Source organism: Anguilla rostrata, chromosome 6 (assembly GCF_018555375.3).
Source record: "Anguilla rostrata isolate EN2019 chromosome 6, ASM1855537v3, whole genome shotgun sequence".
Taxonomy (NCBI): Eukaryota; Metazoa; Chordata; class Actinopteri; order Anguilliformes; family Anguillidae; genus Anguilla; species Anguilla rostrata.
Window position 1 is genome coordinate 2,134,862 of NC_057938.1, and position 27,149 is coordinate 2,162,010.

The 27,149-nt window shown below is 48.5% G+C and overlaps 2 protein-coding genes across 2 annotated transcripts in view; both read left to right on the top strand.

Annotated features, from left to right (window-relative positions):
- The window catches only part of LOC135258168 (voltage-dependent R-type calcium channel subunit alpha-1E-like), a 90,813-nt gene extending 73,566 nt beyond the window's left edge, over positions 1-17,247 (top strand). The window contains 22 exon segments of the mRNA XM_064341463.1: positions 118-224; positions 1,910-2,006; positions 2,474-2,634; positions 4,181-4,318; positions 5,337-5,538; positions 5,868-6,032; positions 7,173-7,280; positions 7,758-7,838; positions 8,811-8,930; positions 9,183-9,248; positions 9,663-9,754; positions 10,203-10,377; positions 10,857-10,984; positions 11,459-11,555; positions 12,021-12,126; positions 13,147-13,254; positions 13,381-13,481; positions 14,236-14,342; positions 14,834-14,928; positions 15,729-15,866; positions 16,147-16,310; positions 16,721-17,247. Of these exon segments, the coding sequence (XP_064197533.1) occupies positions 118-224; positions 1,910-2,006; positions 2,474-2,634; positions 4,181-4,318; positions 5,337-5,538; positions 5,868-6,032; positions 7,173-7,280; positions 7,758-7,838; positions 8,811-8,930; positions 9,183-9,248; positions 9,663-9,754; positions 10,203-10,377; positions 10,857-10,984; positions 11,459-11,555; positions 12,021-12,126; positions 13,147-13,254; positions 13,381-13,481; positions 14,236-14,342; positions 14,834-14,928; positions 15,729-15,866; positions 16,147-16,310; positions 16,721-17,206 (3,042 nt within the window). The 3' untranslated portion in view covers positions 17,207-17,247.
- Positions 17,248-19,917: 2,670 nt separating this feature from the next.
- Positions 19,918-26,922, top strand: LOC135258172 (E3 ubiquitin-protein ligase TRIM35-like). The gene is made up of 6 exons (XM_064341467.1): positions 19,918-22,110; positions 23,439-23,534; positions 23,620-23,850; positions 23,986-24,008; positions 24,451-24,569; positions 26,273-26,922. The coding sequence occupies exons 1-6, from the start codon at positions 21,706-21,708 to the stop codon at positions 26,791-26,793; spliced, it is 1,395 nt and encodes a 464-aa protein (XP_064197537.1). The 5' UTR covers positions 19,918-21,705; the 3' UTR covers positions 26,794-26,922.
- Positions 26,923-27,149: the final 227 nt, after the last annotated feature.

The following is a 27,149-nucleotide window of genomic DNA, read 5'->3' on the forward strand; positions in this document are numbered from 1 at the left end:
CTGAAAGATGATCGGTCGGTTCTGTGGGTTTAAAAAACGATTGGCTGGTTCTGGCCGCATTCAGTCACATGGTTGGCAAGCTCAGTGAGTGATTGGCCGGCTGTGTCTCGGCTCCAGATGATCGACCAGGGCCTGATCCTGCACGACGGCTCGTACTTCCGGGACCTGTGGAACATTCTGGACTTCATCGTGGTGGTGGGGGCCCTGATCGCCTTCGCGCTCACGTGAGTCTGAGCGCCGCCACCATTCCCGCCGCGTACCGCGCCTCGCCCCCTGCCCCGCCCCCCCGCCCCACCCAGCCACGCCCAGTACCCCGCCTCGTACCCCACCATGCACCCTGTGCAGCCCCGTGCCCTGCAGTTCCGGCCCACGCCCTGCCCACGCCCTTCCGGCTGAGCTTTTCCGCTGGGCACCTGACCCCCCCCCCCACCCCGCCCCGTGTGTGTGTGCGGCGTGTGTGGGAGTGTGTGCGATGTGTGTGTGTGCGGTGTGTGCGGTGTGTACGCAGTGTGTGTGGGGCGTGTACGTGGTGTGTGTGTGTGCGCGGCGTGTACGTGGTGTGTGTGCAGTGTGTGTGTGTGTGTGTGTGCGGTGTGTGTGAGTGTGTGCGGCGGGTACGTAGTGTGTGTGGGGTGCATGTGCGATGTGTGTGTGGGGTGCGTGTGCAGCGTGTGTGTGGTGTGTGTGCGGTGCGTGTGTGGTGTGTGTGGGAGTGCTGGGCACATCTGAACACGGCCTGTATGTGACTGCGTTAAACTCTCCAAGGAAACAAGAAGCTGGCGGAGGGGGTTGGGGGTGGGGGGGGGGGGGGGGGTGGGGAGTGGGGAGCTCCAGCACTGGGAATAATGGTGCGTTTTCTTCGTTGTGAGTGTAGATGTGTTCTCTGGAGATGTGCCTTTTCCCCCCTCTATCTCTCTAAGCCTCTGTTTCTCTGTTCTTCCTGTGGATTATTGTCACTGTGGGGCTGCCAGGAATTTGATTGGGTAAAAATACTTCTCGTATTCCCGTTGTGATGTTCTTGTTCTCTGCTGAACGTGATGTTTTATGTATGTATGTGTGTGTGTTTATGTTTATGTGTATGTGTGCATACATGTGATTGCCTGTTTGTTCATCATTGCTGATCTCTATTGCCAACCTACACACTAGAGACACTAGTTTTAACTAGTGGTGAAATATGCTGTTTATTTCATGTGTATATATAGATGTATGCCCATGTGAGGGGCATACATCATGTGAGGGTCGAGAGTATGCAGGTTTTCATTCCAACCAATCACTACACGTGCTGATTTCACTAATTAGTTCCATCCACCCTGAAGGAGTGTTAATTAGTGAAATCAGCAGGATAGGTGATTGGATGGAATTAAAACCTGCATACACATGGCCCTGATTGGGCATGTTATATACAGTCATATGAAGTGGTTAATTATGCTGTATGTATCCTTTATATAAACAGTCATATGAAGTGGTTAATTATGCTGTATGTATCCTTTATATAAACAGTCATATGAAGTGGTTAATTATGCTGTATATATCCTTTATATATACAGTCATGTGAAGTGGTGAATTATGCTGTATATATCCTTTATATATACAGACATATGAAGTGGTGAATTATGCTGTATATATCCTTTATATATACAGTCATGTGAAGTGATGAATTATGCTGTATATATCTTTTATATATGCAGTCATATGAAGTGGTGAATTATGCTGTATATTTTGTTTGTATATACAGACATATGTCAGTGATCAGTTGTTACCTTATTATTTTCTCTCACTGTTGTCTGTCAGAGCGGGTTTCTGTGTGTCACAAGCGTGTGTGCACGTGTGTGTGTGCACGTGTGTGAGAGTGTGAACGAACGAGCAGACAGGGTGGGGTTGTGAGTGACAGGCGTGTCTGTTTCCGCAGGAACAATAAGGGGCGGGACATCAAGACCATCAAGTCCCTCCGTGTCCTCAGAGTCCTGCGGCCGCTCAAGACCATTAAGAGACTCCCTAAACTTAAGGTACCTGCAGCTTTACCTTGCTGCTTCTTTACCTGTATCTCTACCCTTCTTTTTCTTTACCTGCTGCTTCGCCTACTCGTTTCCTTACCTGGAGCTTTACCTGTAGCTCCACCTTTGCCCGTAGATTCACCTGAAGCTGTTTCTCTCCCTGAAGATTTACCTGTGGCTGTTTCTCTCCCTGAAGATTTACCCGAAGCCATTTCTTTACCTGTAGATTTACCTGCAGCTGTTTCTTTACCATTTTTAATGCATTCCAATAATTATCATCTTTCTCTCTCTCCCTCTCTCCCTCTCTCTCCCTCTCTGTCCCTCTCTCTCTTCCTCTCCCTCTCTGTCCTCTCTCTCTCTGTCTCTGTCCTTCTCTCTCTCTCTCTTCCTCTCTCCTCCGTCTCTCCCTCTCCTTCTTGCTCTCTCTCTCTCTCCCCCTCTCTCTTCCTCTCTCTCCATCTCTCCATCCCTCTCTGCAGGCAGTCTTTGACTGTGTGGTCACCTCCCTGAAGAACGTCTTCAACATCCTCATCGTCTACAAGCTCTTCATGTTCATCTTCGCCGTCATCGCTGTGCAGCTGTTCAAGGGGAAGTTCTTCTACTGCACCGACGGGTCCAAGGACACCCAAAAGGAGTGCCAGTAAGTGTCCTCCCAAAAATCCACCCGCTCTGAGAAAACAAAAAACATAAACATGATTTTATAAAATGCTAACGATATCAGTATACTTTTAAAAATAAATAAATGCATTGTTATTAATCACACATAAAAACCAGGTAGACAATAAAATAAGGACAAACCATGAAAACAGCTAAGAGCTAATAGATGTGTCTTCAGTGGATTTTAATAATTGGCAGCAGGCTGCTCCTCAGAAGCAGGCTGCTCCACACAGGTAGGCTGCTCCTCAGAAGCAGGCTGCTCCACAGATACAGGCTGCTCCACAGAAACAGGCTGCTCCTCAGAGGCAGGCTGCTCCTCAGAGGCAGGCTGCTCCTCAGATACAGGCTGCTCCTCAGAGGCAGGCTGCTCCTCAACGACAGGCTGCTCCTCAGAGGCAGGCTGCTCCTCAGATACAGGCTGCTCCTCAGAAGCAGCTGCTCACACAGGCTGCTCCTCAGAGGCAGGCTGCTCCTCAGATACAGGCTGCTCCTCAGAAGCAGGCTGCTCCTCAGCGACAGGCTGCTCCTCAGAGGCAGGCTGCTCCACACAGGCAGGCTGCTCCTCAGATACAGGCTGCTCCTCAGAAGCAGGCTGCTCCTCAACGACAGGCTGCTCCTCAGAACAGCTGCTCCAACGCAGGCTGTCCTCAGATACAGCTCTCTCAGAAGCAGCTGCTCTCGCGACAGGTGTCCTCAGAGCAGCTGCTCCTTAGTTGAGAAGCAGAAGAACAGGAAGCTTCACCCGCTCTTCTGTGGTGAACTTTTTGGGGTGTAGAGACGCCTAGTATCTGCAGATGAGAGGGCAGGTTTGAGGGGTGATATTTTTTACAAAAGTTCAGCAAAGCAATGTGTCCTGTGCAGGTCCAACCACACTGGCCTGATGTGTGTTCGCTGATTTGATGGAAAGCTGTGTTGCGTTGAGCTGTGCTGTACTGTGGTGAGCTGTGCTCAGCTGAGCTGTTCTGTGCTGTGCTGCATTGTGCTATGCTATGCTGAGCTGAGATGAGCTGAGCTGTGCTGTGGTGTGCTGCTCTGGAAAAAGGTTTTGCTGCGGGGTCTATTCCTGTGGTTCCCAGTCTCGGTCCTGGGGACCCACTCTGTGCTGGATTTTGTCAAAGCCAATCTTTTGATCCATTAAGGTTGTTGAAAATGTGTTTAAGTTCTTGGCTTGTTGCCATTTGCTGTCAGTGAAAACTCTCTGTCATTGAACCTTTTTCCGACTGGAATGATTTGCCATATAGTACAGGATATAGAAGTAAAACTGAGTTGAAAGCATATGTTGCTATGGCTAATTGAAATTCCTGGGATGTGAATATGGGACATTTATTTGTTAGGGTGTACATAGCTATTTCTGGCATAACGTGATTTTAAGAGGGTTAATCGCCCTTTAATAGACTGTGAAAGTGTCTGATTAAGAGGAATTAGCAGCTCATTACTGCACAGAGCTTGTTATTACGTTTGGAGCAAAAACCAGTGTACACACTGGTCTGTTTGGTTCTGCAGATGTAATGCTCGTCTCTGTCCTCTAGGGGGTACTATATCGATTATGAGAAGGACAAGAAGGAGGTGAAGAAGAGGGAGTGGAAGAGACACGAGTTTCACTATGACAACGTGATCTGGGCCCTACTCACGCTGTTCACCGTGTCTACAGGGGAGGGCTGGCCACAGTGAGTTATGCCCCTACACCCCAATACTGTGCCCCTCACTGTACTATACCCCAATACTGTACCCCTCACTGTACTACACCCCAATACTGTACCCCTCACTGTACTACACCCCAATACTGTACCCCTCGCTGTACTACACTCCAATACTGTACCCCTCGCTGTACTAAACCCCAATACTGTACCCCTCGCTGTACTACACCCCAATACTGTACCCCTCACTGTACTACACCCCAATACTGTACCCCTCACTGTACTACACCCCAATACTGTACCCCTCACTCTACTACACTCCAATACTGTATCCCTCACTGTACTACACCCCAATACTGTACCCCTCACTGTACTACACCCCAATACTGTACCCCTCACTGTACTCCGCACTGTACTACACCCAATACTGTACCCCTCACTGTACTACACCCAATAATGTGCCCCTCACTGTACTACACCCCAATACTGTACCCCTCACTGTACTACACCCCAATACACCCCAATACTGCACACCAGTAGAGATATTTGGGTGGTGTGAGATGGAAGTTGAGATGTTTGGGTGGCGTGAGATGGCAGTAGAGATGTTTGGGTGGTGTGAGATGGCAGTAGAGATGTTTGGGTGATGTGGGTGGCAGTAGAGATGTTTGGGTGGTGTGAGATGGCAGTAGAGATGTTTGGGTGGTGTGAGATGGCAGTAGAGATGTTTGTGTGGTGTGAGATGGCAGTAGAGATGTTTGTGTGGTGTGAGATGGCAGTAGAGATGTTTGTGTGGTGTGAGATGGCAGTAGAGATGTTTGGGTGGGGTGAGATGGCAGTAGAGATGTTTGGTGTGTGAATGAGTAGAGATTTGTGGTTGAGATGGCAGTAGAGATGTTTGGGTGGGGTGAGATGGCAGTAGAGATGTTTGTGTGGTGTGAGATGGCAGTAGAGATGTTTGGGTGGGGTGAGATGGCAGTAGAGATGTTTGTGTGGTGTGAGATGGCAGTAGAGATGTTTGGGTGGTGTGAGATGGCTGCTGTTTCCTTAGGGTGCTGCAGCACTCTGTAGATGTGACCGAGGAGGACAGGGGTCCAAGCAGAGGGAACCGCATGGAGATGTCCATCTTCTACGTGGTGTACTTTGTGGTCTTCCCCTTCTTCTTCGTCAACATCTTTGTGGCCCTCATCATCATCACCTTCCAGGAGCAGGGAGACAAGATGATGGAGGAGTGCAGCCTAGAGAAGAACGAGGTAGAAATGCACATGCACAGACGCACACACACACACGCGCACACACACACTGTTCTGTGAGTTGTAGCCTTGGACAGGAAGACAGACAGACAGACAGAGACTTCATTGACCCCATGGGGGAAATTAGGTCTTAGGTCTTGCATCAATACAAAACAATAAGCATCATAGACGATGCTAAATAGAATACGTAAATAAATACACCAGAGCAGCACAGCACATCATGAAAACATCATCATATAGAGTGTGACTTGAGCACAGTCTGAACGGGATTTGAGCGCTGTTTGGACCACGCTCCGTGAAACTGCCGGTCTCTCCCTTCTCTCTTGCAGAGGGCCTGCATAGACTTCACCATCAGCGCCAAACCCCTGACCCGCTACATGCCCCAGAACCGGCAGACCTTCCAGTACCGCCTGTGGCATTTCGTGGTCTCTCCCTCGTTTGAGTACACCGTGCTGACCATGATCGCCCTCAACACCGTGGTCCTGATGATGAAGGTACCGCCCGAATCGGGGCGTCACATGCCACAGATTCCCTGCGGCACCCAGACGCACCGCTCCTGTCCTCCTTCCATCCTCTCGGCCTAGCTTCCTCTCTCTCAGATGGTCAGGTGCAGCGCTGCCCATCTCCAGGTCCTGCGGGCCGCAGTGCCCGCAAGGTTCCATTTTATTTGGCCGATGCTTTTATCCCAAGCGACGTACAATACAAGCGCACACCAAAGGTCATTGGCGCAAATACACAGAGCACAGGTCAGATGGAGTACAATTCCATCGTACGGTATTTGCTCTGACTATGTACTACACCACCAGATTCCCACTGATTGTGCTACCTCCTTGGTCCAGGAAGTAAAGCTCATTAGTGAAATGTAGGTGGTGTAGTACAAGGTGGTGTTGTTCTTTATCTGGTTGGAGAAAACACCAGCAGACCCTGCGGCCTGCACGACCTGGAATTTGAGAAGCCCTGGTCTAGTGTCATTTTGCGGTTAATGAATATTCATGAGGAGGCGGAACAACCACTCTAATGGCCACACCCACTCATGTATATTCATGTTGGAAGTGGTGTATTAAAAATGCACTGCAGGTGTCCCGATGGTACAACTAGTGAGGTCACCTGATCAGATCTGCGCTGAGGTTTGATTTGCTGAGGTTTGAATTGCTCATCAGTTATTCTGGAGCAGGCTTGCCCTGCTCTTCACCCTTCGGGATTGCAGTGGATGTCATGGACTGGAGGGCGTTTTACTAAGTTTGGGAAATGGCCACAACTAAAACTGGGGGGAAAAATATTGAAGAAAATGTCTGTGTGGTTACGTCATAGAATCTGTACACTCTGTTATGTTGGATAAAATTATCAGTTATCCACATATAATATTGTTCTGTTATCCAGCTCATTGATTGTGTACTTGTGCCACAATGTGTATATATGTAGAACTCTTTGTTGGTGAAAATAATATCCTAGATACGATACCCAAATAATGGACATACTGAGAGATGGGTCCTCTCAAACACAGGGCTGATTCAGCTCAACTGAACGGATCTCACTGCTATTGCAGAGCACTGGGAAGAGCAACACAAACAGGGCGATCGGACTGTGGTCAGTGTGACTGTTTGTGTTTTCTCTCTCCCCCTTCTGATCTCCAGTACCACTCAGCTCCAGCTGCGTACGACACGGTCCTCAAACACCTGAACACTGCCTTCACCGTGCTCTTCTCCCTCGAGTGCATCCTCAAGATCTTTGCTTTCGGCTTCATGGTGAGCAGCAGTGCCCAACACAAAACCCTGAATCAGACGACCCAGTCCCTGAATCAGACGGCCGTGTCCCAGAATCAGACGGCCGTGTCCCTGAATCAGACGGCCCTGTCCCTGAATCAGACGGCCCTGTCCCTGAATCAGACGGCCCTGTCCCTGGATCAGACGGTCATGTCCCAGAATCAGACGGTCATGTCCCTGAATCAGACGGCCCTGTCCCTGAATCAGACGGCCCTGTCCCTGAATCAGATGGCCGTGTCCCTGAATTAGACGGCCCTGTCCCTGAATCAGATGGGCCTGTCCCTGAATCAGACGACCATGTCCCTGAATCAGACGGCTGTGTACCTGAATCAGTCTCCCTGTTCCTAGCAATCACAAAAAGGGGCATTCACCCCTGGACCCTTGGGTGCTCATGATGGTCACAGCTGTCGGTAACTGCTTTGTCCACCGCCCCCCCACCCACTCCATCTCCCCCACAAACATCTTATTCGACACTGAAACATTTATGACTTCATCACAGTTCTGGGGAGCATCTCTGAGATTGTGGTGGACCTGCAGGTAATCGCCTCACCCCACCCAAACATCTCTACTGCCATCTCACCCCACCCAAACATCTCTACTGCCATCTCACACCACCCAAACATCTCTACTGCCATCTCACCCCACCCAAACATCTCTACTGCCACCCACATCACCCAAACATCTCTACTGCCATCTCACCCCACCCAAACATCTCTACTGCCATCTCACACCACCCAAACATCTCTACTGCCATCTCACACCACCCAAACATCTCTACTGCCATCTCACACCACCCAAACATCTCTACTGCCATCTCACACCACCCAAACATCTCTACTGCCATCTCACACCACCCAAACATCTCTACTGCCATCTCACACCACCCAAACATCTCTACTGCCATCTCACACCACCCAAACATCTCTACTGCCATCTCACACCACCCAAACATCTCTACTGCCATCTCACCCCACCCAAACATCTCTACTGCCATCTCACACCACCCAAACATCTCTACTGCCATCTCACACCACCCAAACATCTCTACTGCCACCTCACACCACCCAAACATCTCTACTGCCATCTCACACCACCCAAACATCTCTACTGCCATCTCACACCACCCAAACATCTCTACTGCCACCTCACATCACCCAAACATCTCTACTGCCACCTCACATCACCCAAACATCTCTACTGCCATCTCACACCACCCAAACATCTCTACTGCCATCTCACCCCACCCAAACATCTCTACTGCCACCTCACACCACCCAAACATCTCTACTGCCATCTCACACAACCCAAACATCTCTACTGCCATCTCACCCACCCAAACATCTCTACTGCCATCTCACACCACTTTTTCACTCTCTCCCTCCCCCCTGCTCTTTCCCTCTCCCTCCCTCTCTCCCCCTCCCCCCCTGCTCTCTCTCCCTCTTTCCTCCCTACCCCCTGCTCTCTTTCTCTCTCCCCACTCCCCCCCCCCCTGCTCTCTCTCTCTCTCAGTCGGTGAACACCATTAATATGAGTTTCCTGAAGCTCTTCCGTGCGGCTCGGCTCATCAAGCTCCTGAGACAGGGCTACACCATTCGCATCCTGCTCTGGACCTTCGTGCAGTCCTTCAAGGTGAGCCACGCCTACCGGCCAGCACACACCCACACCCACCTGCCAGGCCACGCCCACTGGCCAGGCCACACCCACACCCACCTGCCAGGCCACGCCCACCGGCCAGGCCACACCCACACCCACCTGCCAGGCCACGCCCACCGGTCAGCCCACGCCCTCCTGCCTCCCCACCATGCCCAGGGCAGGCGGGGCTGAGCGTGTGGGCGGGGCTGAGCGTGTGCACAGCGTGACCTTTGGGCGTTTCTCTTTCAGGCTCTCCCGTACGTGTGCCTGCTCATCGCCATGCTGTTCTTCATATACGCCATCATTGGGATGCAGGTGAGCAGCCCTGTACAGTCCTGTCTGTACGGCTGGGCCACCATACCTGCGTGTGTTTATAATCACAGTGCAACCTCGGGGTTACAGACGGACCAGTCAAACAGACTCAGGCCTCCTCTGGCTCCATATTGTCACTGGCACTGAACCCTTTGAAGTGTAGGTTTTTTTTAGAATGGTTTTTCAAAGTCAGTGTTCTAGAACTCCACTGCTTTCGCTTACCAGCAGTGATTGTGACATCAGCATTAGAATGTTCAGTTAAGAGCATTCTGATCACAAATATGTGATCTTACAACTTAATGTGTTACTAAAACTACTTCCCAATTATTTAACAAAACAACAAAACTTGAAATACTATCACGTATCACTACATATCATTTGAAAAAGAATTTCCTACATCCCTGAACCTTGCTGCAGGTCTTTGGAAACATAAAACTGAACGACGAAAGCCACATCAACCAGCACAACAACTTCAAGACCTTCTTCAGCGCTCTGATGCTTCTGTTCAGGTGGGGGCCTGATGCAAAGCAGGAAGCTGTAATGATTAACTGTCACAATATAAATGCATTTATTTTATAGCATTTAGTTCATCGGGACAACGCATGACAGTCAACATGTCAGTATGAATTGGCTGGATTTAACAACTCATTTCCAGTTGTAATGCGTGTGTGTGTGTGCGTGTGTGTGTGTGTGTGTGTGTGTGTGTGTGTATGTGCGGTGTACCTGTGTGTGTGTGCGTGTGTGCGTGTGGCTGTTGCACGTGTGTGCGTGTGTGCGTTTGTGTGTGTGTGTGGGTGTGTACGTGTGTGTGTGTGTGTGTGCGGGTGTGTGTGTGTGAGCGGGCATGTGTGTGTGTGTGCGTGCGTGCGTGTGTGTGTGTGTGCACTTGTGTGTGTGCGTCTGTGTGTGCGTGCGTGCGTGTGTGTGTGCGTGCGTGCGTGCGTGCGTGTAACACAGGAGTGCCACAGGAGAATCCTGGCAGGAGATCATGCTGTCCTGTTTGGGGAGGCAGGAGTGTGAGCCCGACCCCTCCATCACCCCCCCCTTCACGTCCCCCGACCACGAGGGGGGGTGCGGCACCGACTTCGCCTACTTCTACTTTGTGTCCTTCATCTTCTTCAGCTCCTTCCTGGTGCGTTCTGGGGGGGAGGGGGGTAGTGGTTGTTGGGGGCAGGGGGGGGGGGGCGGGGGAAGGGTAGAGATCAGTATTTGGGGGTGAGGTAGAAGATAATGATCAGCGTTTGGGGGAGGGGTAGAGGGTAGAGATCTGTGTTTGAGGGGAGAGGTAGAAAGAGGACAGACTGCTCACACTGCAGTCAGGGAGTGGTGGAGGTAGAACTAGACTTTGACGAGCGACAAATTATAGTACAGCTTGCCACAATCAGAGGGACAACCAGTGAGCATTTTTGGACAGGCTTAATATTTTCGCTGTACTCTGTATGTCTAGATTTATGTTTGTGTGTTCTCTTGGATATGTTCTTTTCTGTGCTTCGGCAACATAAGATGTATGTTGTCATGCCAATAAAGCCTTTTTAGAATTTGAACTCATGGTCGGTGTTGTGGGGTCGCCCTGTGTTCAGTGTTGTAACTCCACTCTTCGTGCGCCCCCAGATGCTGAACCTCTTTGTGGCTGTGATCATGGACAACTTTGAGTACCTGACGCGCGACTCCTCCATCCTGGGGCCACACCACCTGGACGAGTTTGTGCGCATCTGGGGGGAGTACGACCGAGCGGCGTGGTGAGAGACGGAGACGGGGGGCGGGGCGGGGCAGGGTTGGGGGGGGGGGTTGGACTGAGTATGGCTAAGACAGAGGTACAGTTTAGGGGGTTGGGGATGGGGATCGTGCATGTTGATGACCCCCTCCTTGCTCATTTTGGGTCTCCCTGCTCCAAACCCAAAATTACAGCGACTCTCATCCTTCCGCTCCACTCCCAAAATTTCCCTCCTCCTTTTGGTTTCCATGCCGATGGCGCATCAAAAGACCTAAACTCTGAAAACCATAATTTTCTTATTATTTTATGTCAGTTTTTTCCTGCTGTAGTAAACTTCACACTCACACAGTAACACTTTGACTCTTCTTTTCCCTGTGTTTTCTTTTCTGTTTGTTTATCCTGTTTGCTCTTCCTCTTCTTTTACCCTGGGAATGCTCACCCTCCTCTTCCTCCTCCTCCTCCTCCTCCTGCACTTCCTCCTCCTGACTCCGCCCCAAAGTGGGCGTATCCACTACACTGCGATGTATGAGATGCTGACACACATGTCTCCTCCACTTGGCCTCGGGAAGAAATGTCCCGCCAAAATCGCCTATAAGGTAGACACACAAGTCGCCTGTCAATCACACCTGTCAATCAAACGAGCCAGTAAAAAGGAGACTTGTCTCAGCTCAGAGAGGTGTGTATCTGTGTGTGTGTGTATGTCTGTGTGTGTGTGTATGTGAGGATGTGAATTTATGTGTTCATCTCTCTCACTTTCACTCTCTCCATCTCTCTCCCTCTCACTATGTCCCCCTCTCCTCCTCTCCCCCTTCCTCTCACTCTCTCGCTCATCTCTCTCTTCCTCTCCCCCCTCTCTCTCTCCCTCTCTCTCCTCTCTCCCCTTCTCTTCCTCTCCCCCTCCCTTTCCCTCTATCTCCCTCTCCCCTCTCCCTCCCTCTCTCTCTCCTCCTCTCTTTCCCTCTCCCCTCTCCCTCTCTGTCTCTCCCACCTCTCCCTCTCTCCTGCCCTCTTTCCTCTGCTCTCCCTCTCCCCCCCCCCCCTCCCCCGTGTGATGTGCTCAGCGCTTGGTCCTAATGAACATGCCGGTGGATGAGGACATGACCGTCCACTTCACCTCCACTCTGATGTCTCTCATCCGCACCGCCCTGGAGATCAAGATCGCCCGAGGTCAGCAGAACGCCATGGCGTGTGCCCCTCCTTTACAGACCGTCACTGTGACTGTGGAAGGGAGATACTGTTAACTGTGACTGTGTGAGAGACACTGTTAACTGTGACTGTGTGAGAGAGAGACTGTTAACTGTGACTGTGTGAGAGAGAGACACTGTTAACTGTGACTGTGTGAGAGAGAGACACTGTTAACTGTGGACTGTTTGAGGAGAAGACACTGTTAACTGTGACTGTGTGAGAGAGAGAGACTGTTAACTGTGCCTGTGTGAGAGAGAGACACTGTTAACTGTGACTGTGTGAGAGAGAGACTGTTAACTGTGACTGTGTGAGAGAGAGACACTGTTAACTGTGACTGTGAGAGAGAGGGAGAGACTGTTAACTGTGACTGTATGAGAGAGAGAGAGACACTGTTAACTGTGACTGTATAAGCGAGACACTGTTAACTGTGACTGTGTGAGAGACACTGTTAACTGTGACTGTGCGAGAGAGAGACACTGTTAACTGTGACTGTGTGAGAGAGAGACACTGTTAACTGTGACTGTGTGAGAGAGAGACACTGTTAACTGTGACTGTGTGAGAGAGAGAGACTGTTAACTGTGCCTGTGTGAGAGAGAGACACTGTTAACTGTGACTGTGTGAGAGAGAGACACTGTTAACTGTGACTGTGTGAGAGAGAGAGACTGTTAACTGTGACTGTGTGAGAGAGAGACACTGTTAACTGTGACTGTGTGAGTAGAGAGGACTGTTAACTGTGCCTGTGTGAGAGAGAGACACTGTTAACTGTGACTGTGTGAGAGAGAGAGACTGTTAACTGTGACTGTGTGAGAGAGACACTGTTAACTGTGACTGTGAGAGAGAGGGAGAGACTGTTAACTGTGACTGTATGAGAGAGAGAGACACTGTTAACTGTGACTGTATAAGCGAGACACTGTTAACTGTGACTGTGACTAAGAAAGATGCTCTGTATTGAGATGTTCTTTGTCTGTGACTGAGTGCGGGTTCTTGTTCCTGCTGCTCCAGGTGGGGAAGACCGGGAGCAGTTGGACGCTGAGCTGCAGAAAGAGATCAGCATCATCTGGCCACACCTGTCCCAGAAAACCCTGGACCTGCTGGTGCCTCTGAACACAGGCGAGCACTGCATTGTGCATATCTAAATCTGCATCTGCATTATACATGCCTAGACCTGTGTCATACCTGCAGCTTTGTACCTGTGAAAGTGTGGAATCTGATGTGGTAGGATTGCGTGGTTTGCAGACAGCACCATGACGGTGGGAAAGATCTATGCATCCATGATGATCATGGATTACTACAAGCAGAGCAAAGCCAAGAAGCTGAGGCAGCAGCTGGAGGAGCAGGTATGCCTTTCACTGTGCATTTCATTTCAGTCTCATTCATTTCCGTTCAGTCTCATTAATTTTGGTTCAGTTTATTTTAGTTTCATCCATTTCAGTTCAGGTTCACTGTAATTGAACTGAAGTCATTTTAAGTAAATTTAACTAATTTCAATTCAGTTCAGATCATTTAAATAGAACTCCGTCCATGTTAGTATTGCTGGCATGTCAGATGCAATGTGGTGTATTGAAAAAGTACATAACTTATTTCTCTTAATTATGACAAGTGTTGGAATTGTTGTAAATCAATAAAAAAACAAATAAAATACTACAGTCACTAAAAACAATATAAGCAATAAGTTAACATAAGGGTGATGTCATACTCTGGGTACCTACTCTAAAAATATGTGTATGGTTAATGCTGTTACACTAATATTTTAACATAATAACTACTGTAGTATTACAAAAATAATAATGCATCAGTGCATCATCTGCTTTCACCTTCCCTGTGCAGTTTTCTAGTGTTGGCAAAATCAACATTCACCCCTAATTTCCCCTCGTGCAGTTCGGTTTTGCTCCAGCAGAGGTCAGCGTTGAGCTGTGTCTCTCCTCTTTTTCCCTGTGCAGTTTTCTAGTGTTGGCAAAATTCAACATTCACGTTTAGCCGCACGCACAGACTGCTGCTGGTCTTTTTGGAGTTTCCCCTCGTGTGCAGTTCGGTTGTGCTCCAGCAGAGGTCAGCGTTGGGCTGTGTCTCTCCCCTTTTCTCCCTGTGCAGAAGCACTCCTCCATGTTCGAGCGAATGGACCCGTCCGGCCTGCCACAGGAGATCCTGTCCAGCGCCTCCACCATGCCCTTCCTGTCCCACAGCGCCGGCTCGGCTCTGTGAGTGGCCCCCGGGGGGGGGGCAGGGGGCGGGGCTTACGTCCCGCGCACACTCCTCACCTTTGAGCTGTATTAACGGTCGTTTGCCAGGGTTTATGCCACTTCCGGAATCTGCCTTCCTGGGTTTCTTTAGTTGGTTCCAAATACCTGCTGAACCCCAGGGCTGTGCGCCGTGTGCAGATGTCATTGCTTTCCTGCAGAACTCCTAATCGAGATCGCTTACGCAGACAGGGAATAGCAGAGGCGACGGCGCTATTTCCTGTGGGACTACATTTCCCAGAATACTTTTCTCAGAGACTTTTCTGGAGATCTCTCCAACTAAGCATTTGTGTTCTGCTTTACCACTCAGTAAATCCTGTAGTGTGTAATTTTTACTGCCTTTTTACATGAGCCATGTGACTTGTGTGGCATTGGTTGTATGCATGCATTTATACCTGTGTGTGTGTATGTGTGTGTGTGTGTGTGTGTGTGTGTGTGTTTCCCTCTCTCAGGACCAGAGGAGGCTTTGTGGCTCTGAGCCCCATCTCTCCTCAGGAGCTGTTCCTGGCCCCGGGGCCTGCAGACATGGAGGACAGCGAAGAGTTCCGCCCACAACCCCACCCACTCCACCCGCACTCCCGGGTAAGAGCCCCGCCCACAACCCCACCCACTCCACCCACACTCCCGGATGTAAATCCCCGCCCCCAACCCCACCTGCTCCACCCACATTCCCGGGAGTTCTACAAGACGTAAGGGAGAATATGGCGACAAGACAATGTTTACAACTGTCAGCTTCTTCTTCCGTGAGATTGAAGCATGATGCATTTCTGTGGTGTCTTCTTACTCACGAGCCAGTTTAATTTTTCTCATCATAACAAAATGGCTTCCTTTTGTCTGCACTCCCCTCCGACTCTGACTCACCCATTCATCCGTCACGTCTCTGCACCCAGAAACATCACCGTTTCATCGCATCACCATTTCATCTGGACAAATCAGAAGTGGCCAACAGCAGTGTGCAGCGTCTGATGCCCCCTGGAGGGCTCGCGTTGGTCCGGTGTGTGTTTGCGTCGGCCGTACCGGTGTGTGAGATCTGGGCTCTGCTGTCACCCCTGGGAAGTGCCGCCACTTGTCGCCGTCTTTGTTACCGTCGTCGCCCTCGCCGTCATCATTCTTGTTGCCGTCGTCATGGCGCTGCGCCACGCCCCCCTGATCCCAGGTCTGACGGGAGAGGGCGGGGCTTCATGAGGCCCGTGATGAGCTGTCAATCACTGACTGTATGTGTATGTGTGCGTGTGTGTGTGTGTGTGTGTGTGTGTGTGTGTGTGTGCGCATGCGGTGTGTGTGTGTGTGTGTGTGTGTGTGCGCATGCGCGTGTGTGTGTGTGTGTACGTGCGCAGGTGGTGACAGAGGGCGGGTCGATGAAGCGCTCCTTCTCCAGTTTGGGGGAGCAGCGTGTGAACGGCCTGTGGCGGGACGAGCCCCCCCTGGAGAGGCCCAGCCCCGAGCGCTCCCACAAACCCCGCCCACGCAGCTACAAGGGGGCCGGTCAGTCTCCCCAAAACCCGCCTCTCCCCTCAGATAGTGCTCCTGTGAAAATCACACACGCTAATACAGCTCTGCACTGCCCCGCCCCTGCGGCGTTAAGTCCTGATGACATCTCTGACATGCAGAGGTATTCATGGTGCTCCTTATTTACGCAGCTGCCTGTTAGTGAGGGGTGGGTATCCAGGCATTAAGTGAAAGGACTGCATCCGTGCTTAGTTCCCATGGCTTTGCCCCTTAATGTTTAATTGCCCCTTACAGACCGCCCTCTCTGCCCCTACAGGCTCCAGGGCCAGCCACTGGCACCAGGGGGACAGGGAGAGAGGCCGGTCTCGGGAGCGGCGCCACCTGCTGTCCCCCGATCTGTCGCGCTGCAACTCCGAGGAGCGCAGCCAGCCGCGATCACGCTCGCCCAGCGAGAGCCGAGCGCACGCGCCGCACAAAGAGGTACTGACACCGATTACTGACACAGCTGCTACTGACATCGATTACTGACACAGCTGCTACTGACACCGATTACTGACACAGCTGCTACTGACACCTATTACTGACACACCTGCTACTGACACCTATTACTGACACACCCCCTGCTGACTGCTTTTACTGACACACTCTCTACGGACATACCTGCTACTAACATGCGTCTGCTTGTCACTGACACACCCACTCACAGCCATTTCTGACAGACTCATTATGCGCACTACTGACAGACTTTATTATAAAATTCACTTTCTGCTCAGTTCACCAAACATACTGTCTATGTGGGCCTCAGAATGTCTTTATAAAATGGCAGTATATTTTAACTGGAAACCTAACGTCTGTCACAGTCCGTTAACAGGACCCTTCTGCATTTCCAGGGTAACAGCTCGGACAGCCCTGTCCCGTCCACCTCGGGGTCGAGCACCCCCAGCGGCCGACGCCCAACTCCCTCGCGGCCACGAGCGCACATCTCCTACTCGCCCCTGCTGTGCCACGCCCACTCCTCCCCCCCTCCCTGCGACCGGGGCGCGCCACTCACCCAGGACCCCGCCCAGTGGGAGGAGGGAGAGGCGGGGCCGGGGCCAGTGGGCGGGGCCAGCCACCTGTCCACACCCCAGCGCTACCCCTCCGAGCCTTACCTGGGCCTGCAGGAGCAGGACGACTCCGCCCGCCAGGAGGAGACGCTCACCTTCGAGGCTGCCGTGGCGACCAGCCTGGGACGCTCCAACACCATAAGCTCCGCCCACCAGCTGCGGCACGCCTGGCAGGTCCCCAACGGCCACTTCCGAAAACGCCTGGCCCAGTCCACCTCCTTGGGAGGGGCGGAGCTCTACAGCGACACTGAGGAGGACGATCGCTGCTAAGGGCAACGGAGAGAACGGCATTGGGGGGGAGGGAGGGAGAGGAGGAGGAGAGAGGAGAGAGGGGAGGAGGAGGAGAGAGGAGAGAGGGGGAGAAGAGGAATGAGGGAGGGAGGGAGGGAGAGAGAGGGGGAAAAGAGGGGGAAGGAAGGAGGGAGAGGGGGAGGGAGGGAGGGAGGGAGGGCAGGGTGAGAGAGGGGAGGAGGGAGAGGAAGAGAGAGAGGGATAAACAAGAGAAAATGGAGAGTCAGTAAAAAAAAATAAAGGGTCTTATTTTGTGTGTGTCTTGAGCGCGTGTGTAAGTGCTTGTGTGTATGTGCGTGTGTGTGTGAGTGCTTGTGTGTGTGTGAATGCATGTGTGAGTGTGCTTGTGTGTGTGTGTGTGAGTGCTTGTGTGTGTGTATAACCAGGAGTTATACACACACAAGGACTAAGTTTATTATACATTTAAGGGTTCTATTTTGGTTTAAATTTCATCCTTCATTTCATGGAAATCCTTTAATTTTCTCTTCAGTCACCTCAGAGGCTGAGACGACTGTCCAGCTGTTGGCTAATTATGTTTACAGTGGTCCAACCAGAGTAGGAGAGGTCTTGTGGGAAGAGCTTAGGGCTGGTGTTAGAGAAGAGTGTGTGTCCCCTAGACGATTGTTTGACCTTGAGCCCTGAGAAATGGTCATATTTGACCTTGAGAGATGTGATGAGCGAAGGCGTTAGTTCCCCTGGCCCAGTTCCTTTTCACATCTGGTCACATTTATTTAGAAGTCCTGAGTCCGATGTCGAAAAGGGATCCAAAACTCTCTCCCTCCTCCCTCTCCCTCCTCCCTGTTTTTCAGGAAAGGGAATGTTTTCAGCATGCCAACAAATTACCCATGATAAATACAACCTGCTGCCCCGGTGTGTGTGTGTGTGTGTGTATGTGCGTGCGTTTACGTGCATGTGTGTGCATGCGTGTGCATGCGTGTGTGCTCGTGTGTGCACGTGTGTGCGTATGTGTGCACTTGAGTACACGTGTGTGTGTGTGTGTGTCTGTGCGTGTGCACTTGTGTGTACACGTGTGTGTGTGTGTCTGTGCGTGTGCGTGCGTGTGTGTGTGTGTGTGTGTGTGTGTGTGTGCTGCCTCAGTTCTGCTGTAAACACAGTCACGCAGGTGTGTCAGATTGCAGTCCAGGTACAGGCATGCTCTTGCTAGCAGGTCGGCTGAAGGTAGATTCAGGCCTGCTGGGGGTCATGGGCCTGGCAGAGGAAACCAGCCAGGGAACCGACAGGAAACACAACCCTAACCCTAACCCAACCATAACCCCAACACAACCCTAACCTAACCCCAAACCCAACCGCAGCGTACCAGCGTCTGTAGAGGAGTGTACCGGCGTGTAATACTGGTCTGTCAAACAACATAAAAACACACACCATTTACACATACACATGTAAATTCACACACACCAGGTAACGCACTTGGACACACACCATGCACACACACACAGACGTGCACATACGCACACTCACACACACACACACACACACGTGTGATTATGCACTGCCTTCACATAGGGAGAAAATCATCTTTAAAAGCCATTTTGTCTGTAAATAGAATGAAGTGCTTTTTTTGTCGCTAGTTTGTCGTCGATATTAAAGCCCTTTTTGTACACAGATCCATCTCTGGTACCAAGAACATGTGCTGTACAGTTGTAGCCAGGGTTGGGCATCGTAACAGAGAACGCTGGTTGAACATCTTCAAATGTACATTCAACTCTCTCAAAAACAGAAATATGAGAGAGACAGACAGAGACTGATTCTGTGACCTTGATGGAAGCCCTATATTCGCAAGTGTTTGGTATTCATGACCAAAATAACCTAATTTGACCTTCGCTTCACGGCTACGACAGTCATGTAAATTTGCGTTTGTTGGACTTTGGACTAATCCCGTTTGTGTATATCCACTTTCTTTTGTGTATTATTTACATATATCTACAATATTCAATGGTATCAAGTTTATTTAAACTCTTTGATGGAAATAATTTTAACTGTCACTGAGAATGGCATTTTAAATGTGTGTGTGTGCAAAAGGTGGATTTCCTGAGCGAGGCCAACATGCCTGCATCCTCATGGCACATAACATACCTAACGAGCAGTAAACTATTTTGTATTTCATTTCAGAGGAGCAAATAGAAGGTATCTGATGTGCATTTTACTGGCCTCGTGAGGACAGTTCTGCGAAGGGTACTCGGTGATTAAGGAATTCCTGCTACAGAAATGTTGCTTGGTTTATACAGTGTATTTTAGTATATATAAATACAATGTCTCTTTGATTTCACTCTTTATATTCCAATATAGATGGTTGTCCTTACCTTTCAGACATTGTTTTGTGAAGGATTTATGTTTACAATTATCTGTGTAAAGGACCAATAAAAACAACTGAAGCTTTTTAATAAAAAGTCAGCTGAGTTCCACGGTGACGATTCAGGTTTATTTTTCCCAGTTGCTCCGTCTGCCCTCTCCGATTATTGAACTTTAAAATGCGTCTTGTAAATGGACTGCATTTATATAGCGCTTTTATCCAAAGTGCTTTACAATTGATGCCTCTCGTTCGCCAGAGCAGTTAGGGGTTAGGTGTCTTGCTCAGGGACACTTCGACACTCCCAGGGCGGGGATCGAACCGGCAACCCTCCGACTGCCAGACAAGCGCTCTTACCCCCTGAGCTATGTCCCCCCCCCATTGTAAATGTACGATACGATAAGGGGGTTCAGATCCCTGGAGCTGATTAGAGAGTAAATCTCATCAAAACAGGAAGTGACTTGAAGCGGTCCAGAACTCTCTAACTACCATAATATATTTTGTTCCACGGGTACACAGAAAACTCTTCAGTGTGGAATAAACTCTGATGGAGAACTTTTAATTCTAATAGTGACCCTTAGAGTTGATTTTAACAGCATTGTTGGAGTTGGCTAATCACTGCTCGATGATGGTATGGGGTACTGGAGCCTATCCCAGCATGCACTGGACAAGAGGAATACAGGGATACAGCCTGGACAGGCCCCCCAAACCTTGGCTGAAGATTTGAAGGCCCCTGGCTCGGTCCCGGGTTCCACAGGAGGTACATGGGTCTCCAACTGCCCCACGCGAGGTGAATGCGCCTCCACTGAAAGCAGACAGGGGCATCCTCCACTGGCGGTCAGTAGCTAGATGGGCTAGATGCTAGCAGGGACTCTGCTAGAGCAACCAGATAAAGTGGTTGCGCAGGGTATAGCCAAAGGTGTCAAACTAGCTGATAAAATACACAGACCAAGCAGAGAAATGTAATACGAAGATTAGGAGAACCAAAGAGAAGCATCTTACATTCAGTGCTTTAGTCAGGTTGTGTGTGCAGTTGCTGGTCTGGAAATATTGTCCTCCAGGTCAGGCATGGTTACTGACGGTGCACATTACAGAAAGAAAACAGCTCAAATTCATCTTGGTCTGGAAATGCTGTTAGCCAGGTGCTGTAGCTCATTGACTCAGAGAAGTCTGATTCCTCCCCTGTGGTCACTCTTCTGTTTGAATCAGACACTCAGGCAAGTTGTGAAAGGGCCCTGGAAGTGCTGGCCAATCAGCTGCACACAAACCTCAGCTGCACAATACTGCCCCCTGCTGGATCCCCTCACTCTGCAGCTCTGGTGTGTCCAACAGGAAGAGGGAAGCAGTTCTTATTAGCAGATTACAACACTTTGAGCGTGGATTAGACCTGGGTCAAATACGTATTTGATTTTGGATTCAAATAGTTTTCTGTGCTCTTTTTATCTTGCCTGGTGTAATTGAGCCTGCCAATATGACCAGAAGGCGGAGTTTGCACTATTTGAGAGTATTTCATTGGTTCCAATACAGTAGACACGATCAGTAAAGCATAGAGAAGTATTCGAATTCTAAACAAATACGTATTTGACCCAGGTCTGGTGTGGATTGAAAAAAATGGGTTCATTAAACAATTATTTTAATAATCTGGGTGGGGCAACTCTCAAACTGAATTGATGGAGAAACAACTGCAAAGGGGCAGAGTTCAGTGTTGGGGAGCAGTCCTGTTCACTGTAGCCTGTGTGAAAACTAAAAGCATCTCCTCATTCAGTCAAAAATAAATTCTAACCAAATGTATGCATTAAAAAAAATTGAGACAGACTGTACACTTCATTTTATACATTTCATGAATTCGAACTTTGGTTTGCAGTGTGGATTAAGAATTGCACCTGGCTGTACAGACAAGGCTGCTTACCCTCATATTTAACATTAAGGACAAAAAGGAAAACGTCAAATAAACAGAAAATTGTGGAGTGGGGGAGGGGAAGGAAACCTGGAAATAACCAACGCAAGGTGAGGTCACTGATTTTATATCTGCAGAGAAAACCTGTTTTGCCTGTAGTTCATACCTACCTGCTGTTTTCTGTAAATCCCTCCCCTGGATCTGGGTGTAACTCTCTATTAAGATTTTTAGTTCTATTAGTTGGCATAAGACGTGCTCTAGCTCTGAGACAGAATGGCGTCTGGATCTTCTCCCCTGGAAGAGGAGCTCTCCTGTCCTGTGTGCTCTGAAATCTTCAGGGATCCGGTTGTTCTGAGTTGCAGTCACAGCTTCTGTAAGGCCTGTCTACAGCAATACTGGGAACAGAAGGGATCTCAGGAGTGCCCAGTTTGCAGGAGAAGATCTTCTATGGAGGTTCCTTTCACTAACCTGTCTCTGAGGAATACCTGTGAGGCGTTCTTAAAGGAGAGAAGTCAGAGAGCTAAAGCAGGATCTGAAGTGCTCTGCAGTCTGCACAGTGAGAAACTCAAACTCTTCTGTTTGGTGGATCAAATACCCGTCTGCCTTGTCTGCCAAACTTCAAAAAAACATGAAAACCACAAAATGCGACCAGTTCAGGAGGCTGCGGAAGAGTATAAGGTAACTGTTTTTCTTAAGAGAATTTAGACTTTTAACTTTTTTTTTTCATTACTTTATTTTGCTTGAATTAATTTGCTTGTAAATTATTGGTGATTTAAAAGTTTGGCTTGTTGTGCTGTCATCTACTGAACACTTTGTGAAGCTTATCAAACAGCTGAAATGAACACAAAAAACATTTTGTGTCAGAAATATAATATTGAATTAATAATTATTTTGAATTACTAATGAAGAAGTTATTGTATTTCTAAAGGGTTATAATGATCCAAAAAGCAGCCATTTTAGTTATCAGGCTGTGTCACATGACTGACAGAGAGACAGGAGGGAGAGGCAGGAGTGTGGAGACATTCTCAGAGCTGTGCTAGGGAGCAGTGCTCAGCATGGGACAGTAGGGGTCAAAGTTCATGGCTCAGATACATGTATCTGACACTTCGCACCTGCACTTCCAGAACACGTCTCCTTTCTGTTCTGGCCCCACGATGGTGGAATGACCTCCCTGTGGAGGTCAGAACAGCTGAGACACTGACCCATTTCAAACGACGACTGAAGACTCACCTCTTCAGGCTGCACCTCTCCCCATCCCTCCCTACCCCCCTCTAAATGACTGTAAGCTTAGGGTTGTAACTAGGCAGCTGTTTCGTAGGTGACTTAGGTGCATTAACTGTTTAACTACTACTTGTATTTTTTCCATAGACTGCGTTGTTGCCGTTCTCGTTAGTGTTAATCAGTTTAACCTTCAGGGTCCAAGTTGAACTATGCGGTTGTTCACTGCACTTGGACCGGTACTTCTCTCTAGGGTTTTCGTCATACTTGTTCCTGGTTATGGTTATACACTTTGTTGTACGTCGCTCTGGATAAGAGCATCTGCCAAATGCCTGTAATGTAACAATGTGGCTTTAGAGGGCAGATCACTGTTAATGTGTCAAATGTAACTCTAAAAATACAGCACATTCAACTTATTCATTTTAAAACTATTGCAATTAAATTTTGCCAATAAGAACAGAACATGAGTGTTTCAATTCTCTACTGTCATACAGTAGAGAATATATATAGCATGAGCTGTCACAGAAGCAATGCATTAAAAAAACCTGTTACCTGGCATGAGCTATCACAGAGGCAATGCACTGAAAAACCTGTTTACCTGTTATGACCTGTCACAGAGGCAATGCACTGAAATGTGTCTCAGTGAACACATCACATTTACACAAGCTATGACCCGAGTCTCTATTCTGGCTCCCCTCTGTCTGAACAGGGGCTCTTGTGCTGTTTGTGTAGGCAGTGAAGTTTACTGTTTGACTGTTTCTTTTGTAAAGAGTGCAATTTCTTTCCAGGAGAAACTCAGGACTGCACTGGCTCCACTGCAGGAGAAGCTAAACACCTTTAATAAAGTGAAACTAATCTGTGATCAAACAGCAGAGCACATCAAGGTACTGTACTGAGGCCTTTAAATCACAGTGTTGAAAATGCAGCTCTGGATTGTGCTGAAATGATGGTGAATAATGTTTATTCCAGAGCCAGGCCCAGCACACAGAGAGACAGATAAAGATGGAGTTTGAGAAACTTCAGCAGTTCCTAAAAGATGAAGAGGCAGCCAGGATCACTGCACTGAGGGAGGAAGAGAAGCAGAAGAGTCAGATGATGAAAGAGAAGGTTGAGAAGATGACAGGAGAGATATCATCACTTTCAGAACAAATCAGAGCCATAGAACAGGAGCTGGGAGCTGAAGACATCTCATTCCTACAGGTAAATCCTGTGTCATAATCACACATAAAACATGTTTATCAATTTATCAAATGGGAATATATTCCATTGATACAGTTTTTTGTAGTCTAAGTATTGGTTATAGTGATAAAAACCAACTTTTATTAATTATTTCAGAGTTACAAAGATGTGGAGAAACGGTATGTAAACTGCAGCCTTTCTCTCTATTCAATCTTTTAATCTCCTCTTCCTTTCTCTCTGCAGTTTAAATGTGAGTGGTAGTTTACAAGTACTGTAGCATTTCAACAATGATGAGTCAAATCGGACCAGATGGAAAAAAATGTTACATTCATACCTAAATTAGTAATCATATGAACTTATGAAATGATTATAACCATTATACAGATAACAGGTCATCAGTGATAGAATATAGATTCCCCCTTCCCCCCCATGCTCCTGTGAGTGTGTCCCTCAGTGGGGTCGGGCTGCTTCATATCTGGCAGCCAGTGGGGCTGTGTGGCAGAACGCTGGGAGGGATGGAGCCATTTTCTTATAGAATGAAGATCTGATGTTGCTACTGATAATCTTCTATGGTAATGAAGCCACGCCCACAGCACAAGTGACTCCTAAATATTATTGCAGAGCCCAGTGCACACTGGCGGATCCAGAGAAGGTCTCAGGAGTGCTAATTGATGTGGCCAAGCACCTGGGCAATCTGAAGTACAGAGTGTGGGAGAAGATGCTGGGGACTGTTCAATACAGTGAGTACTGGAGGCAGGGAGCTCCACATTGTCACTGTACAGGGGGAATCTTCAGCATCCTTTCCACAAGCTGATAAAGCCAGTCAGAGTCATATTGGTCCTGTTTGTGTACGGGCCCTGTGTAAGCAGTAAATTTGAAAGAAATATGGCAAAGACGTAGTTAGACTTAAATGTGCAGAGCCAAATAAGCATGTCGTGGCAAGGTTATTCCCTGTGAGAAATTGCAAAAAGGCTTAATATTTCCAGGTGCAGTGTTCAGTACACACTCAGCAAGGTCCAGCTGATGGCCAGTAATGTTAACAGGAGACGACCAGGAAGATCAGGAGGCAGTAGACAAATATCTTGTGGTCTCTATCAAAAGAAACCATTCTTGTCGCAATGTTTACTTGTCCCCACACATCTAAGCCTAACTCCTTCTTCTTTGCCATATTGCTTGAAACGTTGGTGCGTATTTTACTTGCACTACTACGGCAAAGAAGGAGTTAGGCTTAGATATGCAGGGCTTACTGGCACTACAGGCTAAGGGTGTTAGGCTCTCCCACCCCTCCCCTACTTCGCAATTTTCAGCAGAGTAAATTCTCCCCTTAGAATAAGCAGCATGGCGAGGTATATCCATATAAGATATAGAATTTATTTCTACAGAAAGAGTTCAGTACCTACACACAACAAGATGCATAATCCTGAACTGAAGAAAACAGGGACGGTCCCTGCTTTTAATAGGAAAAAGTGTTCTAACGATAACATACATAATTCTGTGTCTACTTGGTATGTGGTTAATACATAATCATAAAGTAAGATTTAACAAAGTTAATGATTGGCTATGTCTAGTCATATAGCATGAATCCTGAATAAGCACACGGTGACCACTTAGTCTTAAACAAGTCAGAAATAATAGTTTAGTCTTTAATCTATCAGTTACGTTCAGGGTCCTGGGCAGCATGGCATCATAGCTGGTTCCTCCCTGGCAGGACAGCAGGGAGAGGATGAGGAGGAAGGCCAAGCTCACCTGTTTGGACTTCTAGAAATGCATAAGCGACATAGTGAAAGAAGACACACACACACGCACACACACACACACGTGCACACACACACACACACACACACACACACACAGACAAACGTACATGAAATATTTCTAACTAGCTGTTCGAAATAAGTATTGTATCTTATTGAAAAATAAAAGCGTGTGCCAAATAAATGTAATGTTCTAACTTATTCTTGTCCTTGGGAGGTTCGGTGCCTGGAGACGGAGGGGCCCTGCTGCAAGGCCTGGGAATTTAGTGTTGCACAGACTTCTAGTTATGCTAGAGAGAACTCTCCTCCCTTCAGCAAACTGAATGGACAGACTGCCAATAATTCATTTAATTGTAGTTATAGCCAAAAGAGGCTATTTCGAAGAAAGTCGTGTCTAAGATTATTTTTTATAAGTCAACTTTTTGAGTTATTGTAGGTAGAAATTGAAAAAAAAAAACTACTTTGGTTTGTTATTCATTAAATGTGCATATATTAAATGCATTATTTGTTACCAAGTTAAAAAAAACTACAGGTGGCCTAATACTTTTGGCCCGTACAGTATTTAAGTGGCTATAATGATTCTGTATAATGATTTTGTGAAACCCAGTTTATATCATTATAAGCCCATTGTGTCTGATGGTTTCCCTTTGTGCAGATCAGTGCTGACGTCTCATTCTCTGTCCCTTCAGCTCCTGTGACTCTGGACCCAAACACAGCACATCCCAGCCTCTCACCGTCTGAGGATCTGACCAGTGTGAGACTCAGTGATGAGAGACAGCAGGTTCCTGATAATCCAGAGAGATTTGATTGGTGGCCGTTTGTGCTGGGCTCTGAGGGATTCAGCTCAGGGAGACACAGCTGGGATGTAGATGTGGGGGATGAGGCCTGGGTGGTGGGTATGGCTAAAGAGTCCTTCAGCAGGAAAGGGGTTGTGTATCCGAGCCCAGCAGGAGGAGTGTGGGGTATATGGCTGCACTCTCAGCATTATGAAGCCGTGACCTCCCCGCGTACAGCCCTCACTGTGCAGAGGGAACTCCAGAGGGTCAGAGTGCAGCTGGACTGGGACAGGGGGAAGGTGTCATTCTCTGACCCCAGTGACAACACTCCTCTCTACACTTTTAAACACTCCTTCACTGAGAGAGTTTTTCCATTCTTCTGTCCTGGTTCTCTGCAGATCCGTCCACTGAAGGTGTCTGTAAGAGTGGAATAGTGCTGCAGTAGTTCATGCTGAATGTCCCTTTGTAACCTCATGATGTCAATATTGGAATTGGTTTGTGTGTAAGCAGTTGAATTGTAATAAATGCTCAGTGGAATCACTCCAGAATGCTGCTCTTTTCCTGACCCGTCACCTGTGTGTCTCCCAGGTGTGTGATGAGGTAAGTCTCTCTTTCCAGTGCAGTATGAACACAGACAGAGACAAATTCTCCCCTCATACGCTGGGTTTGGGTTCAGTTCAAACTCACATGAGCTGATCTGAGATCAGCTGAGACATACTGATTAGCTAACTACCCTGCTTGTGCTATGAACTCTGAGAGTGAGTTTGCAATTTTCACCTGAGCCTGATAA

Coding starts and splice junctions, on each gene's coding strand:
- LOC135258172 (XM_064341467.1), top strand. CDS start 21,706: ATGGCGTCTGGATCTTCTCCCCTGGAAGAGGAGCTCTCCTGTCCTGTG. Junction 22,111..23,438: donor AGGCTGCGGAAGAGTATAAG/GTAACTGTTTTT, acceptor ATTTCTTTCCAG/GAGAAACTCAGGACTGCACT. Junction 23,851..23,985: donor AAGACATCTCATTCCTACAG/GTAAATCCTGTG, acceptor TAATTATTTCAG/AGTTACAAAGATGTGGAGAA.